Source organism: Elephantulus edwardii, unplaced genomic scaffold, assembly GCF_000299155.1.
Source record: "Elephantulus edwardii isolate Elephantulus edwardi_28Jun2011 unplaced genomic scaffold, EleEdw1.0 scaffold00043, whole genome shotgun sequence".
NCBI classification, from domain to species: Eukaryota; Metazoa; Chordata; class Mammalia; order Macroscelidea; family Macroscelididae; genus Elephantulus; species Elephantulus edwardii.
In genome coordinates, this window is record NW_006399793.1 from 18,070,571 (window position 1) to 18,084,988 (window position 14,418).

At 40.3% G+C, this 14,418-nt stretch overlaps 1 protein-coding gene across 1 annotated transcript in view; it reads right to left on the reverse strand.

The window, feature by feature from the left end:
• LIX1 (Lix1 homolog (chicken)) overlaps positions 1-14,418 on the reverse strand; it is a 90,526-nt gene that overhangs the window by 9,563 nt on the left and 66,545 nt on the right. The window contains exon 4 of the mRNA XM_006885379.1: positions 9,709-9,804. Within this exon, the coding sequence (XP_006885441.1) occupies positions 9,709-9,804 (96 nt within the window). The remainder of the gene's footprint in view (positions 1-9,708; positions 9,805-14,418) is intronic.

The window sequence follows — 14,418 nt, forward strand, 5'->3', positions numbered from 1 at the left end:
AAAAAAAAACCACAAAGATGAACAATATCCTCTTATGTGGTTTACAGCTTCTGAAAACCTGTTGGGGGTCAGTCATGAATGGCAATGCATTCAAGTTTTACCCTAAGTTTGAGAGATATAAAATGCAAAAGTATAAAGATTTCAAAACCAAAAAGAAAACAATTATTTCCTTTTTCATCTATACCTAGAAAATATAGTATTAAACTATACATAGTTCCATTATTCTAGAAACAATAATAAATTTTTTTAAAATTTAAAATCCTGATTCAATGACTAATTATTTAAAGAAGTTCTAAGAAATAATCATGAAAGTGAAAAGATTTGTCTAAGTAGGATTTTGTCTGAATTCAGAGAAGATCCCAGGAATAACAAAGGTTTTCTATCATAGGCCTTATATTTAAGTGTGTGCGCCTAATCTAGGCCATGGTCTTTGCGATTACTTGCTATACATCAGAGAGCTGGACAAGGACTAAGGATGCCAGAAGAAAAATAGATGCCTTCGAATTGTGCTGGAGAAGAGTCTTGAACAAACCATAAACCACCAAGAAAACAAATAGGTCTGTCTTGGAGAGGGTGAAACCAAGTTTCAGGCTAGGATTTAGAAGCTCCATCTCACATACTCTAGCACATGGTCAGGAGAGATTAGTCCTTGGAAAAGGATATCATACTCATGAGGGTGGAGGAACAGCACAGGAGAGGAAGACCCCAGAGGAGATGGATTAATACAGAGACTGGGGCAATGGGGGCTGGTGTGGCAGAATTAGTGAGACTGGCTCAGGACAGGGCAGGATTCAGAGTTGCTTTACATCGGGTTGCTGTTGGTTGCAGGCGACTCTGTAGCACATAACAACAATCACTATGTAGGTATACCAGAAGAATGCATATTTGTGCTTTATTGGATATGCAAAAGCATTTGACTAGGTGTATCATAACAAATTATGGATAACATTGAGAAGAATGGCAATTCTAGAACACCTGGTTGTGCTCATGCAGAGTTTATACTTAGACCAAGAGGCTGTTGTGCGAAGGAGTAAGGGAACGGCACATTATTTACATTGTGAAAGTTGCGAGTCAGGGTTGTATCCTTTCTCCATATCTATTTAACCTATAAATTGGATACTCTGAAGAAAAATGTGGCATCAGGATTGGAGAAGGATTCACCAATAACTCTTATTATGCAGATGACACAACTTAGTTTGCTGAAAGTGAGGAGGACTTGTAGCACTTGCTGCAGAAGCTGAAACACTGCAGCCTTCAATATGGGTTGCCTTTCAACATCAAGAAAACAAAAATCCTCACCACTGGACCAATAGACATCATAATTCATGGAGGAAGGATTCAGACTGTTAATGACTTCATCATACTGACTGATTATTGAATCAATAACCATATTGATCGATCAACAATCAATACACTTGGTACTAGTAGTTAGGAGACCAAGAGATGTATTGTACTGGGAAAGTATTAGTCAAGAACACCTCCAAATTACTGAGAAGTAATGATGTCAGTTTGAGGACTAAGGTACACCTGATTCAAGTCATAGTCTTTTCAGCCACTTTCTATACATCTGAGAGCTGGACAATGAATAAGGATGACAGAAGAAGAACTTTGGAGTTGGAGTAGAGTGTTGAATATCCCATGGACTGCCAAAAGATCAAAGAGGTCATGTCTTGGAGAAGGTGCAACCCGAGTGCTCCTTAGAGGCAAAGCTGATGAAGGTTCATCTCATATACTCTGGGCATGTTACTTAGGAGAGGTTATTCCCTGGAGAGGAACATCATGCTTGGGAAGGTGGAGGTTGGTGAAAGAGAGGAAGACCCTCAACCAAGTGGTTTGACATGGTGACAAATTGGCTCAAGTGTGTCAGAGATTGAGTGGCAGGCACAGCATAGGACAGGGTTCAGATCTGTTGTTCACTAGGTTGCTATGGGTCATACTTGACTTGATGGTGTCTAATAATATCAACAATAATCCTTATGTGGGATGGTGGATAGTACAAATGGCTAAGCACGCTGTTGCTAACTGACACGTTGAAAGTTTGAGTCCACCTAGAGGCACCTTGGGAGAAAGGCTTAGAAACTTACTTTTGAAAAATTAGCTATTGAAAATCTCACAGTACTACTCTGACATGCCTGGAGTTGGCATGAGTTTGAGTCAGCTTGAAGGCAAATGTTAGGTGTTTTAAGCTGGCACTGATTGCTGTTCTCAGTAATGATGATATATTTGCATCACTAAGAAGCTACTCATCACTATAGATAATGAGTGATAAAGTATCACTATAACTGCTTAATCTTATGGACATTTAAATCCTTAAGATGTAAAAATGAAAATCAATCTTTAATATGGGACTACATATACTTACATATTACACAATTTTACGGTATGTATGTGTTTTGGCTTGTTTTATAGCACAATAAGAAGCTTTCTTGGTGACTGCAGACATGCAAGGCTGTTTGGTAGCATCCAGAAACACAAGGTGATGGTAGGTTTTGGATTGATTTGTAGTCTTCCATTATCATAAGGAGTTATTATGTGAACCGGCTATCACACCAGTCAGACCGCATTATGCACATGTCATTTTCAGGATTATTGGTAACCTGGGCATATTTACCTCAAATAACTGCCTCCTGTGTCACAAGATCCAGCTCACATTCATGTCAATGGAAACATCTGGTAGTATCATCTTACGTTGTACTGAGTGGAGATGAAGCCTTCTTTACATTAAATATTGGTAGACAGCATGGGGCTCTAAATTCAGGCTGCTACGTGAGCCCGTGGGCCTTAAGAATAGTTCACTTGTAGGTTGTTTTGGTCTAAAGCAAGGCTACAGAGCTCACAGAAGCAGGTTGCTGTCTTTCTCAGGCAGAACGGCTCGTGGTTTCAAACCAAACTTTTTGTTTGTAGCACAGCATTTAACCACTTGCCCCATCAGAGAGTCTCATAAAAATTATGCTCTAGAAACATGGGGGATCTCTGTGAGTCAACACTGACTTTTGATGGCACTTATCAATAATAACAATTGTATCTGCTAAAGGATTGCATTGAAATCTTGCTTATTGTGACTATTGGGAGGGGTACCTCTTTAAATTTTGCCCATGAGGTGAGAATCTTGCTCACCTCACCATCGGCTTAGACCCTGCCCACAAGTCTGAGCCGGGACAGGCTAGCATTCCGGACAACACACTCTGTGCTGTCACGGGGGAGCCCTCACTTGGGTTAATGTTCTGCTGTTACTCTCTTGAAAGTCTTCATTTTTTGTTTTGTTTTGTTTTGTTTTTGTTCTTTCACCAAGAGCCTTGCCTTTTCCTATTGCACTGGGCCCCACAAATTACATAGCTACTTCTGGTCAGTCAAGTAAACTCACTCTGCTTCTCTCTGGAACTATGCTGGCTTGGTTCTGGGCTTCATCAGAAACAAGAAAAACAAGCACTGTAAATTGAGAGCTTGAAAAACAGGTGGGCACCATCTCCCCACCCAGGAGAATGAATTTAAGAGGAAATTTGTTTATGGGATGAGGTTTTAAAAGGTGACCTGGAGAATTTAGCAAAGATGTAAACAAACAGCTCTCCCTTGGATTGCATTAAACTTCAGAAGAAATATATCAACCAGCTTCAGTCAAAGTCAACCTAGAATCTGCCTCTGACAAGACTCAGTGACTAGGGCTGCCCTCCTCCCCCAGACTTGAAGTAATTTTCTCCAAGACAAAGGCTACCTCACAACAGGCACCCTGCCTCACACGACGACTTGAAGGTAAGTAGAGGCTTATCATGTTTCCTCTGAACCTGGCTGGGTCACTGCCTCGCCTTGAAAAGCCTGTGGACAGTCAGAAGCACCAGCTTTGTTTTCCTATCCTAAACAGTCATCCTAGTAGATACAAACTCACATCTATGACCCACCAGGGGAACTCAGTTGCCATGCTGGCTGCAGGAAAAACCCAGGTCTGCGGTCAGTTCACATTATGTGCAGACACTACTTGATAGTTTAACTGAGGCTACTCAAGAATGTGCTGGATCTCAGCAGGCAGCCCAGAGATGACGGAAGCTCCATCTGCTTCTCCTGGGTTCCTGGGGTCTCTACTGGGGTGAGGTGGGGTGGGTTTTTCCTGCCTTCCCCTATTACTCTTCCACACGCCCTCCCTCTGTTTCTACACTCAAACTCTTTCTTTTTTTTTTTCCTTTAGAATTTATGAAGCCTTTCCACAGTATGCTTCAAATTATTATTTCGTTTAGACCACACAGAAAATACACAGCCCATATAGTAAGGCAATTAAGGTATCACTAAAAGGAGGTTGAGTAGCACCTTTCACAGTACTTGGAAGGAATTTGAAAAATTTTGTTTTTAAACTCACCTTCCCCTTCGTTGGCAGACACTCAGTCACATTCAAAACCATTCCTGATTTTGTGTAAATAGCTACTAAATCACATCTATGCTACTGTACACAGGGGCAGACACCACTCAATCTCTAATAAAGGAAGGTCCGTGGTCTTTAAAGACAAGGAGTAATTAAAGTTGAAGAGGGTCCTCTGTGAGGAAGGCATCATGTTAAATGCTTTATATAAGCCCTCTCACTTAAAACTCATAAAAGTTCTTTGAAATAGGTCACAAACAACATTTCAATCTGCTTGACATTTCAATCTGCTTGATTTGGTTGAAGGGGAACTTGGCACTGAAAAATCTGGTGAAATTGTATTGGTGCATAAGACAGTGTTCTTAGTTCTTAGATTTAAGTATTTCCCTCGAGTTATGGAAACTTAGGGTTCCTGGTGGTATAGTGGTGAAATATTCAGCTGTTAACTGGAAGGTCAGTGGTCTGGACCTTCTCAGTGACTCTGAGAGAAAGCTGGTTATGTGGTTCCATAAAAATTATAGTAAACAAAGCCCTATGAGCTGGTTCTACTCTGTAAATATGAGGCAAATATGTATGCTGAGCAAATCATTTGAGAAGCTGAACTAAGTGAAGGAGAATGTGGCACCAAGTTTGGAGAAAGATTCATCAAGAACCTGAGTTACATAGATGACAGGACCTTGCTTGCTGAAAAGTGAAGAGGACTTGAAGTACTTACCACAGAAGATCAAAGACTGCAGCCTTCACTGCAGTCACCTCAATATAAAAAAATTACACCTCAATATAAAAAAAAAGCAAACATTCTCACCACTAGGCCATTAGGCAACATAATAATAGGTGGGGAGAAGATTTGAGTTGTCAATAATGTAATTTCACTTGGATCTATATCAATACCCAGGGTAACAGCAGTCAAGAAATCAAAAGGCATGCTGCATTGGGGAGCTCTGCTGTCAAGGCCTGCTCCAAAGTGATAAAAAGCAAGGATGTCAGTGTAAAGACTAAGTGGGTCTGGTCCAAGCCATCGACTTTTCAGTTACTTCCTACACATGTGAACAGTTGAACAGTGACCAGGAAAACAGAAAATGAACTGATGCCTTTGAGTTGTAGGGTTGGAGAAGTTGTTTTTGTTGTCATTGTTGTTACATGCCGTTGAGTCACCCGTGTGACTCATAGTGACCCTGTATACAACAGTCCTAAACCCTGCTCTGTCCTGTGCCAATCTTATTGTTTCTGACACTCCTGCCCCCATTACCCCAGTCTTCCTCTCCTGCCCTGCTCCTCCACCCTCCCAGAAATGACATCCCTCTCCAAGGACCGCTCCCTCCTTATGACATGTCTAAAGTATATCAGACGAAGCTTCAGAATCCTTGCCTCCAAGGAGCAGCCTGGTTTAAGCCTCTCTAGGATGAATCTGTTTGTTTTCTTAGCACGTCATTACAAAGATAGAAGAGGAAGATCAAAATGGATATCAGAAGAGGCTCTGAATATTGCACTAGAGTCCCAAGAAGCCAAAGCAGAGGGAAGAATTCAAGATATTAAAGAGCTGAGCAGAAGATTTCAAAAGGCAGCATGAGAAGACAACGTAAAAAGATGGTGTAGGATAGTATGGGGTTCAGATCTGCTGTTCATAGGGTCACGATGAGTCATACTCGACTTGACGAAACCTAACAACAACGAGAATCTTAAGAAGCCAAAACAAAATAAAGAGATGCCAAAGTAAAAGACCTGAACAGAATATTTCAAAAGACAGTTGAGAAGACAAAGCAAAATATTAAAACAAAATGTACAAAGAACTGGAATCAGAAAATAAAAAGGGAAGAACTCGCTTGGTTTTTCTCAAGCTAAAAGAACTGAAAAACAAATTCAAGTCTTGTGTTGCAACTCTGAGAGGTGTGCTATGGACAAAATCTTGAATGATCCGGGAAGCATCAAAAGAAGATAGAAAAAATACACAGAGTCATAGTGCCAAAAAGAACTGGCTGACATGGAAATATTTCAGGAAGAATATTTGATAAGAATAAGAGCCAGTGGTAATGGTGGATGAAGTTCTAAGCTGCACTGGCAAAAAAAAAAATAAGCCCTCAGGAATCAATGGAATATTAATTGACGTGTTTCAACAAACTGATGCAGCTCTGGGTATGTTCACCAGTCTATACCAGGACATTTTGAGGACAGCTGCCTGGCTGGCTGACAGGAAGATATCAATAATTGTTCCCATTCCCAAGAAAGGTGATCCAACAGAATGTGGAAATTATAGAAAAATATCATTAATAGCACATTCAAACAAAATAGTGTGGGAGACTGTAAAAAGCTCTTCTGTCTAGAATAGTACATTGACAGAGAGGTTCAGAAGCTGTACCTAGAAGAGGCTGTGGCACCAGGGATGTCATTGTGGATGTTAAGTGGATCCTAGTTGAAAGCAGAGAATACCGGAAGAATGTCTATTTGTGTTTTATTGATTATTCAAAAATTTGTGTTTTATTGACTATGTGGATCATAAGAAATTATGGATAACATTGAGAAGAATGGGAATCTTGGAACACTTAATTATGCTCATGAGAAATCAATACCTCGATTGAGAAGTTGTCTAAACAGAGCTAGGAGACACTGTTGTTGTTTTTATATGCCACCAACCTGACTACAATTTATAATGACCCTATGAACAACAGCTCTGACCCTTGCTCTTCCCTGAACCAAATTCACCATCTCTGACACACCTGACCCTGCTGCCACAGTCACTGCATCAATCCATCTTATCCAGTCCTGCACTGACCCTCTATCTTTCCAAGAATGATATTTTTCTCTAAGGACTGGTCTCTCTTGGCAACATATCCAAAGTATGTGAGGTGGAACTTCAAAATCTTGTTTCCAGGAAGAAACCTGGCTTCACCCTCTCTAGGACAGATCTATTCGATCTCTTGACAGTACATGGTATGTTCAACACTCTTCTCCAGAATGACAACTCAAAGGCATCAATTCTTCTGTCATCCTTTGTCACCATCCAGCTTTCAAATGCAAAACAAGCAAATCAGAAGATCATGGCTAAGATCAGATGCACCTTAATCTCTAGACTGACTCTGTTGCTCTTTAGCACTCTGAAGAGATCCCTGGAGATTTTTCACAAAGAAACTCGTCTTTTGATTTACTGAGTGTTGAGACCAAAAATGTTGATTGTGGATCTGAGCAAGATGGAATTTTTAACAACCTCAATCTTTTCTCCATCTGTCATAATGCTACCATTGGCCAGCTGGTGATGACTTTGCTTTCTTGAGGTTGAGATGCAATCCATATTGAAGGCTAAAGTCCTTGACCTTCTGTACTAAACACTTCAAATATTCTTCAGGTTTGGTGAGCAAGGTTGTGTCACCTGCATAACATAGGTTGCTGATGAGCCTTCTTCCAATCCTGATGCCACCTTCTTCTTAATAAAGTCCAGCCTCCCAATGATCTGCTCAGCATATAGATTGAAAAGGTATGGAGAAAGGAATTATCCCTGATGCACTTCTTTCTTTTGAACAATGCAGTATTCCCTTGCTCAGTTCATACAACAGCTTCCTTGTCTGGGTATGGGTTTCATCTGAGCACAATCAAGTGTTGTGGGATTCCCATCCTTCTCAATATTAGTCACAATTTGTTATGATTCATTTAGTCAAATGCCTTTGCCTAGTTGCTAAAGTGGGATAAGAATGGGGAATTTCCTCCTGGGCGATTAACTGCCTCTGAAAACCTGCCAGAGGGTCAGCCTATTCTAAACCCTCCTTGTATTTCTGGAATTCTCTATTGACTTAAAGGTCTAGTCATTTTTTAAATAATCATCAGCAAGATTTTGCTTGCATATGATAATAGTGATATTGTTCAAGAACTTCCATTACTCTATTGGATCACCTTTTTGGAAATGGGAATAAATATGGATGTCTTCCAGACAGTTAAGTGAACATGCATGGTTTAAAATCAGGAAAGGTGTGTATCAGGAATGTATCCTTTCTCCATACCTATCCAATATGCATGCTGAGCAAATAATTCATGAAGCTGAACTCTATGAAGAGGGATGTGGTGTCAGGATAGGAGGAAGACCCATCAACCACATGTGTTATGCAGATGACACAACCTTGCTTCCAGAGAGTGAGGAGGATATGAAATATTTACTGCAGAAGATCAAGAACTATATAGCCTTTGATATGGATTACATCTCAGTAGCAAGAAAACAAAAGTCCTAATCATAGGACCAACAGTCAACATTATAATAGAAGGAGAGAAGATTGAAGCTGTAAATGATTTTATCTTACTTCAATCAACAATCAACACCCTTGGATAGCATCAGTTAAGAAATCAGGAGACATATTCAGTAGACTGGGCAAGTCTAGTTTCAGGGGCCTCCCCAAAATGCTAAAGAGCATTTATGTCAGTTTGAGACATCATGAAAGTATGCCTAATTCAAGCCATGGTCTTCTCAATCACCCTCTATGCATCAAAGAGCTGGACAATGAATAAGGATGACAGAAGAAGAATTGATGCCTTTGGGCTATTGTGCTGGAAAAAAGTACTGAATATCCCATGGACTGCTAAAAGAACAAACATATCTGTCTTGAAGAAAGTACAGCCAGAGTGCTCCCAGGAGGCAAAGATGAAAAGCACCAACTCTCACACTCTGGACATGTTGCTAAGTGAGGCTATTCTTTGGAGAGGGACATTGGAAAGAAGGAGGGTTAGCAAAGGAGAGAAAGACATCCAATGAGATGGACCGACATAGTGACTGCAGCAATGGGAACAAGTGTGTCCGAGATAATGAGGATGACACGGGATAGGGCAGGGTTCAGAACTCTTGATCAAAGGGTCGGTATGAGTTATACTTGACAGCACCTAACAACAAGAACAACTCATCGTGTTACCTTGCTCTACCTCTTTCCTTCATGAAAGGAAAGATTGTACTATGTTTGCTTGTGTATTTGTCTTAGCCTATGGAGGTGTTCTGACTTGAGAGCTAGCATCCTGGCTTGTGCTCATCTTCCTATTCAAACTCATTGCCACTAAAACATTATTGACTCTCAGCTGACCTTCCAGTGGATTTCCAAGACTCTGAAATACATGGGAACAGACTGCCCATCTTTTCCCATGGGGGGCTATTGGTAGATTTGAATGGCAAGACTTGGCCTTTGGACTAGCAGACAAATTCCCTAAGGATTCGGCCACCAGGCTCCATTTAACATTCTAGTAGAAACAGAGTTGAGGTTAGGAGTGAGAGTTGAGGTTAGGAGTGTTAGAAGACCAAAATGTGTAGGACCAAAACAAAAATAGATATTTGGAAGGGCTGAAGTTAGTGATAAAAGTGATTACTCCTAGATTTGCATGTAGAAATCAGGCACCTGAAATTCCAGCATGGTCTTCCCCATGTTTGACTCCAACATGTAGTGATAGGCCCCAATGCTTGTGCTTGGGTCGTCGGCGTCATCTAAGGTGCCCTTGGAAAGAAGAAGAGAGAAAGAAAATATTACTGATTATCTTCCCCTTCTTGTGTTGTTGTTATCTTCCATCCAGTCAGAATCTAATCATAACTGATCGATCCTTCAGTGAGTTTTCAGAGATTGAATATCCCACGGGAGAAGATTGCCCGTCTTTCTCCCACACAGCACCTGGTGGATTCGAACCACATATCTTTGGGATGGCAGTGCATCTCCTTACTACTAAGCCACCAGAGCTCGTTCCCCTTCTTGGTTAGTCAGAAATTAATTCTGCAGGTGCACAGGGAATCTTCTACTGTTGTCCTAACTGTTCAGGTATCCAAACTATCTATTAATTTGTGGTAAGATTTTTAATTTCACGATGGCTCTGAGTAAAGAGGATTTGGTAATGAATTTTAATCCAGTTTTTTTATTAAACTGATAACAGATTCTACACCAGTTGAATTACTGATGATCAGAAATTGTTATCTGCTGCTGAGTTGACCCCTGTTTCATGATGACCTCACATGCAATGGAACATAATTCTGCCAGGTCCCGTGCTTCTCATGATAGGTTGAGGGCCTTCATGAGTCGCAGGGTTTTTGTTGGTCAATTTTTCAGAAATAGGTCACCAGGACTTTACTCTTAGCTCATTTTAGTCTGAAATCTCCACTGAAATCTGTGAGGAGTCATAGCAATACATATACCTCTACTGACAGGTAAGTCTATCAATAGTTACTCCTGCATAAAATATGCATAAATATCTGTATTGTATTTGTTGGTGATGGTTTGGTATTTACTTGCTCTCCAAGGCTGTCTTCTTTGGTTATAGAATTCTTGAGACCCTGAACTTGATCTGAGCCTAGTCAAATAGGTAACTGACTTGGGAAGGATTCTTTGATTGTCTAGACATTTATATTTTACTGTTATGATTCTTTCTATTCTTTGGTTTGTTTGTTGTTTTTTTTTATTTTGGTCTCCCCTGGCCCCCACTGCCATGATTCTTAATACGAGTTTTTCACAATGCATTCCTGTTTGGTCTAGGAATCTGGATCTTGAAACCACTTAATCTTTCAGAAACAAGGTGGGTGGATGATGGGCAGAAACCACATTCCCTTTCACTTTGGTTTTGGGGAGTGGTGGTAAAAAAGCAAAGAAAGGAGTTTTTGAATGGCATTTGGTGTAATTAGCTCTAACTTGCCATTCCACACCCCACGGCCTTGGGTTCCTGGGAGGATGGGCCATGGTGACTGGTGAGACTGAACACACAACTGCCAGCATCAGATAGCAGCAAATTTATAGCTTTTGAATGCAATAACATTAACACTGCTGTTGAAATATTTATGTTGGCTTTTTAAATATCCCAGAGGAAATCCATCCAAAAGCCTGAAAGCCATATATATTCTCTTTCTTTAGAAATTTCCATGAGGGAAAAAGAAAAAAGGGGTAAATTATATTTACACTGAGGGCCCCTCCCTACTCCTGAGTAAATTCCACACCTATATAAATCAGGCATCATTTTTCTAACTTCTGCTCCTCAAAGGCACTTGAAATTTACAGGGCTAGAAAATAAAGGCTTCCTTTCACCCTCAGACCAGATAGATATAAACCAGAGATAGCTCCCTGACCACTCCCTGCCTAGTCCATCACTCGGCTTGCCCTGCCCCATCCTTTATCTCCTCCCTAAGTGATAAAAGCAATTATGAAAGGAAAAGGAAGACAAGGGTCACCGGTGGTCTGTTAGGGCCTCCTTCTTTATCAGCAGCTTCTCCAGAAGGATGGGATCTTTTGATGTCTTTGAATTATGCTGGCAAAGAGTATTGAGTATCTCGGTGGACTGCCAAAGAGCAAGAAAATTTGTCTTTGAAGATGTGTAACCAGTGTTCCCTAGAGGCAAGGATGCTGAGACTTCCTCTCATATGCTTTGGGTATATTATCAGGAGGGGCTACTTGCTGGAAAAGGGAATCATACTTAGGAAAGTGGGGGTGAGCAAAAGAGAAGACTGTCAATGAGATGGAGTGATAGTGGCTGCAATAATGCATGTAAGTTTGTCAAAACTGTCCAGGATTGGGCAAGGTTTTGATCTGTTGTACATAGGGTTGCTATAAGTCTCAATGGTACCCAACAAGAGTAAAGAGGGAGAGAGAGAGAGAGAGAGGCTCCCAGGTAATACAAATAGTTAAGAACTCAGCTGCTTATCAAAAGGTTAGCAGTTCTAGTCAAACCCCAGGTAACTGAAAAGAAAAGTCTGGCCATCTATTCAAAAAGAATACAGTTATTAAAACCCTAAAGAATGCAGTTATAGTTTACAGTACACGGCATCTATGACAGCTATTTAAGGTAAAGCAGGAGTTTCTCTGTTGTTCAATTAGTTAACAAGATTGCTCACCAAGAGACTGGAGTTCAAGTCTACCCAAATGCACCTTGGAAGAAAGATCTATTGCTATACTTTGGTAATAGGGCTGAGGAAGGTCTTGAAAATCCTTTGGGGCACAGTTCTATTCTGAAACATCTGGGGTCTCCATACTCTGACTTGACTCAACAGCAATTACTAAAAAGGAAAAAAAGAAGGAAAATCTTCAGTTTTACGAGAAGTGTGGGTCTCAGTCTTAAAAGGCAAAGTGGAGGAAGGGTCTACCCTTTGATGATGCTAAGTTCCTCTCCAGGGAGGACAATAAGATACCTGCCTGGGTGGCAGGAGAGCCACAGGTGGGCACTCAGAACTCCTTTTATGATGCTAATTTGGAGACAGCATGGCTTTCCAGATAATTCGTGGGTCAAATAATTTAACCCCCCAGGAGCTTTTTTTTTTTTTTTAATTTCTACTAGTTTATTTACAAAATTCAGATACATTGTTTTTCAGGACAAATTCTTTCAATTTCCCTTCCCCTGCCTCCATCAAATTGTACAACCGCAGGATGAATCCCCTCTCCCCCTGAACATCCTCATCCCTCTGCTTCCACTCTCTCCCACCCCTCTTGGATCCTTATACTCATTCTACAATAATGCTTTTATGTGATATTTATCCTTGTGGGACTGAGTGAGTTCACGCAGCATAATGCTCTCCAGTCCTTCCAAATTGAGGTAATAATTTACAAAATCATTGCTCCTGCGTGCTGCATAGTATTCCATTGTGTGAATGTTCTCTATCTAAATTTCTGAAAAACGGCTTTTTGGTGGTTGTTCTTATAATACTTTGTGTTTTGTTGTGTCCAGTACAGACACTAAGTTCTCTGAATAAAATAATTGATGTTTATAATAATAAAAAGGTTAACACTAACATGAATTTCTGCATCATTTTTTTTCTCTCTATGCATAACAAGCAGATAAACTACTTTACACATGCCACTCATGGTTCTCCTAAAAATACAAACTGCAGGGCTTCATGATGACTGGGGAGTTGACATTTTTAATAAGCACCACAGATGATTTTTATAAAGAATCAAGTTTGGGGGAAACTGGCTAATTTGTCAGATTAAAAACACTATTTAATTGCATAGGTCACTGGGCCCTAAATGAATATATGTTCCTTAAAAGACATTCTAAAGTATGTCTCACTTGACTATCATGGTCTTTTAAGAACTAACTATGTGGGATCAGATTGACAAAAGCACTTTAGAATATTAAACAGGAATCTTATAGTGAGTTTGTGTTAATGGGAGAGGAACTACTCAGAAAAGAATGGTGGGCATAGTTGCATAACTTAAAGAATATTATCCATGCCACTAAATAATATATGTAGAAACTACTGAATTGATGCCTATTTTCTGAGTATATTTTAACCAAAATCAATCAAATATTTTCTAAAAGGGTCAATCAAAAAACCAAAATTCATAATAGGTAAAGTTAGATCGTTCAAAACATCGTCACTGATTTAAAGCTTGAGATCTTGTGGTAGCCTAGTGGGTAAAAGGAGCTCTGGTGGCTTAGTGGTAATGAGTTTCACTGCCATTCCAAAGGCGCATAGTTCGAATCTGTCAGCTGGTCTACAGGAAAAAGAAAGGTAATTATTTTTCCATGTGATTTACTACCATTGAAAACCCATTGGAGGGCTAGCTGTAAGTTGGTTCTGACTCAATGGTACACAACAACAACAACAACAGTGTGTAAGAAGTAGGGCTGCCAACCCAAAGACAGGAAGTTCAAATCCACTAGCTGATCCTTAGAAAAAAGATAGATAATCTCCTCTGTGTGAACTACAGCCTCTGAAAAAGAGGGTCAGCTATAAACTGTTCTGATTCACTGGAAAATAATTGAATTATACTGTGGTCCAAGGAGACTAAAAAATTCTATTGGGAATTGGAATTGGGAGGCAACTCTGTTTTCATGATTTCCAAGTATTCCTTTTTTTCCCCTCAAAGATGACTGTGTGGACCATAACAAACTGAGGCTGACTCTGAGAAGAATGGGAATCTCAGAACACTTGATCATGCTAATGCGAAACCTATACTTGGACCAAGAGGCAGTCATCAGAACAGAGCAAGGAAACACTGCATTGTTCAAAATTGGGAAGGGCGTATGCCCCGGATGTGTCCTGTCTCCATACCTTTTCAACCTGTATGCAGAACAGATTATCAAAGAAGCTGGACTCTATGAGGAGAAATGTGGGGTCAGGATTGGTGGAAGATCTATCA